This window comes from Lactuca virosa, chromosome 8 (genome assembly GCF_052849685.1).
Source record: "Lactuca virosa cultivar CGN04683 chromosome 8, Lactuca_virosa_CGN04683_v6, whole genome shotgun sequence".
Taxonomy (NCBI): Eukaryota; Viridiplantae; Streptophyta; class Magnoliopsida; order Asterales; family Asteraceae; genus Lactuca; species Lactuca virosa.
In genome coordinates, this window is record NC_136433.1 from 362,604,817 (window position 1) to 362,611,509 (window position 6,693).

General features: G+C 35.3%; 1 protein-coding gene across 1 annotated transcript; it reads right to left on the reverse strand.

Annotated features, from left to right (window-relative positions):
• Nucleotides 1-3,014: 3,014 nt before the first annotated feature.
• Nucleotides 3,015-6,693, reverse strand: LOC145134654 (receptor-like protein EIX2). Its single transcript, XM_079069500.1, has one exon. The coding sequence runs from the start codon at nucleotides 6,637-6,639 to the stop codon at nucleotides 3,421-3,423; it is 3,219 nt and encodes a 1,072-aa protein (XP_078925626.1). The 5' UTR covers nucleotides 6,640-6,693; the 3' UTR covers nucleotides 3,015-3,420.

Genomic DNA, 6,693 nt, shown 5'->3' on the forward strand with positions numbered 1-6,693 from the left:
GACTATTTTGAAAACAAATTTTTAAAAACTACTGGTTTTAAATGTCTTTGAAAAATTTTAAATTGGCTTGAATTTTTTATGGGTATTACACAAACCATCTGGACCGAAAACGTGCGAGACTTCTTCTAGAAGCCTTATCTCCTCGGTTTGACTTCACAGTCGAAAACCGAAGCCTTGATATGTGTTCTCGGTCGAGATCCCTTAAGCCGACTTGCTTTACTCTTCCTTATATAAACTTACAGCCGAAAATAAAGCTCATTTCTTCACACATCAGCCGAAATCTCAAGATTTTCTCAACTTCAACAGAAAACTCCATCCTCTCTCCTCAAGAACATGCGAGACTTCTCCTTTCTCATCAAATCCATGCGAAATTCACTTGATTCATCTTAGAATCTTGCAAGTATCATACCTTGATCTTGTAATCGGTTCACAAACACCTTCCAATCATCTTAATTTGGGCCGAAAACTCATAAAATCAATAGTTTTCACGAAGAATGCGAAGAACACGAAGAACCCGAAAAACGCCCAAACGATATTCTAAGTATTATTGTAAGTCTTCTTATGATAAGTTAGTGTTATTAAACACTTTAAACATCAGTATAACATCTAATTTATATTTGATTTTAATATTAATATAAATTAGGATTCGGTATTGTCACGAGTTCTAACCCGGTGATCTACACAAATAGTTAGAAACTCACACAAAATGTGAGTTCAAACCCCTGCATTTTTACTATTTTCACTGTTTTAGGGGTGGAATACAAGTCTAACACAAGAATATTGTATTTAAAATCAAATGATTTCTAAATATTTCTAAAACAATTTTTAAACTACTGAAACTCTTTTAAACTTATATTTTGCCAAATCATATATATATATATATATATATATATATATATATATATATATATATATATATATATATATATAAGATTTAAAGGGCTTAAGACTAATAATTTACTATTAATTCATTTTCCTTGTTTGGATGTGGGCTTAGGGTAAAATTATTTGTCTGAATTTCGTTTAACTTTTATATATATATATATATATATATATATATATATATATATATATATATATATATATATATATATATATATATATATATAAAAGTTATTTCAATCAGATTCACATTCCTTTTGTAACATGTCGAGCAAAATGGATACTTTCATGAATATTAACATATCAAACAGAATACACATATAAATTATAATAGATATAATTTATAGAACTCTCAAACTATTTTCACGAACCAGTTATACAAAGTTTAACTGATTACTCTTGTACAAATACTTTACATTAAGAATACTAGAGAAAGATTATACTATCAGTTTATCATTTGTTTAAAAATTACTTTTTATCATTTGTTATATATATACGTAATCGTCAATATGCTTTTTGTGAGACAATGTTTAGTTGCTTATTCATTTAGGCAATACAGTTAAAGTCCTGATAACCAAAATCTCCCGACAGAGAGCGAGACAAATGTGTGTAGATCTATACGAGATTAACAATCCTGTACTCAGACTGTTAGCTACAGTTGGGCAGGCATGCCTATGAGTGACAAATGTTGTTAACAGTTCTGACGCCTACAAAGCGTCGTTTCAGGCCATCTATTCATAGTGTGGTTATAATAACTCACCAAAAAGATATGAACAAATATGATTAGTGTATAATTAAACCAAAGAGTACGAATACAAAGTACATGTTTTACAATAATATAATCTACAGTATTACATTACAGTTTGTAGCTGGTGGAGCCAGGCATACTCACTTTTATAGGGTTTTCAAAGAGTACAATTACACAACTTGGAAAACATAAACAATACAGAAAACATTCTTTTTACAGTTTTATGGTATTAAAACTACTTTTCAGTTATATTAGAAAATATTGGATTTTCTGGTACAATAAACATGATTACTATTTCAAGAAACAAACAGCAAACTCTTAAACATAAATACTTATGCACTCACTCAACTTAAATGTTGATACTCTCTTTTCAAAGCACTTGTATTCTCAGGGAACCATTCCCGTGATATTTGAGAAGACGGAGCAGTATAGAGTCATGTCTTCTATCTTTTGTTATAATACTTTTGATGTCATATATACAATAACTTGAAAACATATGTAAAACTTATACATTATTAATGCAATGTTTGTTGTACTTTGATTACTATAATGCATGTGTTGTGATTTTTAACATAAAGTCATCCACCCCCGGACGATTCTGCCGCTCCGGTTTGGGGGTGTGACAATGTAGGTCCAGGTTCCTTAAAACACACACACTCACACACTAAAACTCACATAATTGGATAATGTATTTACTGCTTGAACAGATAAAAGGAGATGGAGAAGCTTTCTAGTTTTCTTATTATCTAATACACCAAAAGAGAAAATACTAGACCTATTTAACATACACCAAATAACAGAAAAAGCTAAAAGGTAGCAAAACAATGTGAGACTAATCAGGTGGCTACCAAGCCACGTTATTTTCTCCAAACATGGTCAACTAAAGACCAAGTTTTCTATTGATCCAAAGCTATCCAATGACACGTGATCTACGATCCGCTCGCCCGTTAACCCGTTAAACAAAACAATTAACCCAACAGTTCATTTTAATACATATAAGGTCTCTACTTTCATGAACACGTTCAAAACAAAATGTAAGAAGAAGTGCAAGAAAAAATCATTGGTCAAGAAGTTAGCTCAAAGGACATGTGCAATGATGCATATAACAACAAAGAATCATCACAGTAGGAGTTAACGGAAAGCAAAAATATAGTACTTAGGGGTTGTTCCTATTTTTTCTTATCAAGTCGTGTATGGGTAAATAGGTGGAATAGGCAATGATGTCTATCAGATAAAGTGTTGTATACATGAAGTCAGTTTCTTTTCTAGGTTAAATAAACAGTCAGTTTCATTTGGTGTCCAAACAGCTCTCAATTTGGTTAATTCAGTGATATCCCTTAAAAATATGTTTATTTAAACCAACTATGAATTTAAGCTCCAAAAAAAACTGAATAGAAAGATAATATGCAACAAACAAAGCAGCAGAACCACAAAAAAATGTTCATCCAAGAAATAGATATGATTCGATTACCTGAATCTTATTTAGACCCATGCACATGAAAAGCCACAAATGCAATAGCAGATTGTTGACTTCTTGTAGAGCATAAGAAGGTCCAGAGTGAAAGGGCTAGGGTATTTTACATTGAATTCCTACCACTCATGGATTTTTTTTCTAGTTTTAAAGAAATTCAATTCCATAGCAATCTAATTATCTAACTACTTGATCATGTATAAATACCAAATCCACCCAAATATTTCAAAATGGACGCCTTCTAACAAGTGAACAACATAGAAACTACACAAAAAAAATCCAAATTAAGCACAATATCTAGCGGTATTACAAAGCAAAGCTACCATTGATTCCAAAGGACATACGTGGCATCTCTTCCTCTCGTGGTCTTGTTAACTCTTACCACGATTACAACATATATTTTTTCCATGGTTTCCTCATCAAACATGAAAAGCTTTTGTGTCCACTGCTTCTTGAACAGAAAAACTCCAATAACACCCCAGAACCCTATTGTAAATCCACAAATTATGTCCACATAAAACAACCATACATTGGTCTGCTCATCACCTGCTTCTAACTTCTTCTTGGTTGTTGTTGTTAAATCTTTGTGATTTGGGCAAGTCTTAGGCAATGGAGGTCCACATAGATCTTTGTTCCCTTCATATACTGATGGATCAGTGAGGGTCTGCAATTGATTTCCCGTTGGAATTAGTCCGGACAAGTGGTTGTGTGACAAATTCATATAGCTCAAAAAGGTCAAAGCTGCCATGCTTGGAGGGATCACCCCAATCAACCCATTTCCAGATAAATCGAGAGAATTTAATGCAGACATGTTTCCGATGTTGTCTGGAATGAACCCACTGAGATGATTATGCGACAAATTGAGACCCACCAACATGAAAAGTGCAGTTAGTTCGACTGGTATTTCTCCAACAAGTTGATTGCTTGAAAGGTCCATGTTATACACCATATCCCAAGTTCTTGTGTATTCAAGATCAACACCCTTCATGACCTGATCCACATTCTCATAATCGTTGACAAAGCCAGCAATCTGCTGAAATCCGCTATTATTAACCATGGCATTCAGCTCTCCTAGACAACGGGGGATGTGTCCCTTTAAGTTGTTATTTGCGACATCCAAAATTTGTAGATTTGAAGCTTTGCACAACGACTGGGGAATTCTTCCAGTGAAGTTATTTTTGTGTAACCTCAAAACTACCAAACTTTTAAGATCTTCTATGACCAATTCTGGTATGTTGCCAGACAATTTATTACCACCCAAATCTAATATCCTCAAGCCTCGTAAATTCCCCAATTCTCGAGGAAGTTCACCAACAAAGTTATTGTCATTCAATTTTAACCGACGAAATAAATTAAGAGCTTTAAAACTTGGAATGACACCAGCCACCTGATTATTTGAGCCAAGTATATTATACAACCTTTGCAAACTCTCAAGACACTTGGGAATTTTACCGGTTAACCTATTTCTAGAAACATCAAGAAAATCCAAACTTTTCCTTAGAATTGAATCATTGAAAATGTTACATTCCAGAGATAATGATGGAACATACCCATAAGGAAGGTTTGTCAAAGGTCCGTTGAGTTTGTTGTGAGAGAGATCTAAGGAAGGAATGACGGGCATCTTCCGCAACCATCTGGGCAGCGGCCCAGAAATCGAAGCATTGGACAATGCCAACTCATAAAGGTTCCTTTGACTTTGAATCCAATGCGGAAATCCATTCGCGATGTTGCAAGAACTAAGTCGAAGAAACAGCAGTTGAAATGGAGGTATCCACTTGTGTGAAACATTGAATGTCAGCTTGGTGTTAGAAGAAGTATCCAAGTACTTCAACATTGAAAGGTTAGCAAAATGAGCTTCAGAAACTATTCCTTCTAAAGAATTATTAGAGAAATCTAGAGAATGAAGTTTACCAAGTTGCCCAATTGAAATCGGAATAGTCCCATTTAACAAATTTGAAGACACTGAAACTGAATGTAATGAGACAAGTCTTCCTAGAGATGCTGGGATGGGGCCAGTTAACTGATTGGAACTTAGATCCATATACGTTAAGGCTGCCAGATTTCCAAAGGATTCTGGAATTGAACCATTCAATTGATTAAAAGAAAGGTCAAGTTCGGAAAGATTCCCAAGGAGTGTAGGAAGGGGACCGGTTAACTGGTTAAGAGATAGATCTAATACTTCTAAAGATCTTAATTTTCCAAGAGATTCGGGGATTGGGCCGGTCAATTTGCTGAGCGATAGATCTATCCGTCTTAAATTGGTCAGTCTTCCAAGTGGTTCTGGAATAGTACCGATTGAACACCTACGCAAATCCAACCATTCCAAGGCATATTGGGAGCATTCTGAAACATTTTTTGGAGAGCCGTTCATTTCTATTTCAAAATAATTGTCTGATGCATGCAATCGATTCATGTGACACTGTTTCCATATTCCAACATCCCCAATCTGCTTAAACCGGTTATCGGAAAGATCAAGATCTAGAAGGTGAGGAATAATAGGAACGGATGAATTCAACATGTTTCTTGAGAGGTCAAGGACTCTTAGGGAAGTCATGTTTGTGAAAACAGATGGGAATACACCTTCAATTGAGTTTTCACTAAGAACCAGGTGTCGAATGTTAGAAAGTGTACTGAGATTAAGATGAGGGGAAGAAAGTTGAGTCTTATCAAGCCTGCAACCTGACAAATGAAGCTCAGATAAAGAAGGGATCATGCTTAGAATGTTTGCAAAATTCCATGCCAAACTAAGATCGAAGTATGAAAGATCGAGGAATGTTAGGGATGACATGTTTTGAAGAAAGCCAGGGAGTGGACCTTGGAAATGATTGTGACCAAGATCCAAGTGTCTGATGTTGGGAAGTATTCTACTCAAATTAACAAAAGGACCAAGGTCAGCATCTGAGAGTCCACAATCAGACAAACTTAACTCTTTTAACGAAGGAAGCATGTAAAACAGCATGTCCATGTTTTGTGCTCCGTGAAGATCTACTGAACTCAAGTCGAGATGCTCAAGTGACGAAAGGTCAGAAGTCCATGCCATGTCATCTACCATCAGCCTTCCTTCATTCGCACTGATATCAAGAACCTTTAAATTAGAAAGATTGCCAATGTGAGGAGGAATAATACCTTCAAAACCAGATAGATTGAGGTAGGTCAGCTGTTTCAAGGATCCAATGAACTTTGGGATCTGACTTCCTTGAAAAACATTCCCATTCAATTCCAAGTGTTTGAGATGCCTCAACTCTACCAAAGAAGAGTTCACTGCATTACCACTCAAGAAGCAGCCTCCGAGATGAAGGCTTTGGACGGTTTCCTCACAGTAAATTCCTTTCCACATGCAACAATCATTGCCCACCCATGATGACAACATTCCAGAAGGATCTCTGACACTATTTTTAAACTTGAGAAGAGCAAGTCGCTCTTTCTCAGAGCAAATCACACTCGTATTTTCATTACCCAAACAAGTATATGTACCTCCTGCAAACAAGAACGCACATAAAAAAATCAGAAGGTGCCCCAAACCCCTCGGATTCCCCATTATCAACCCTAACAAAGTTTAGAGACTGGGAAAAACAAACTAAAGTAGAAAGAT

Excerpts from the sequence above, each read along its gene's own strand:
- LOC145134654 (XM_079069500.1), bottom strand. The coding sequence starts at position 6,639 with ATGGGGAATCCGAGGGGTTTGGGGCACCTTCTGATTTTTTTATGTGCG.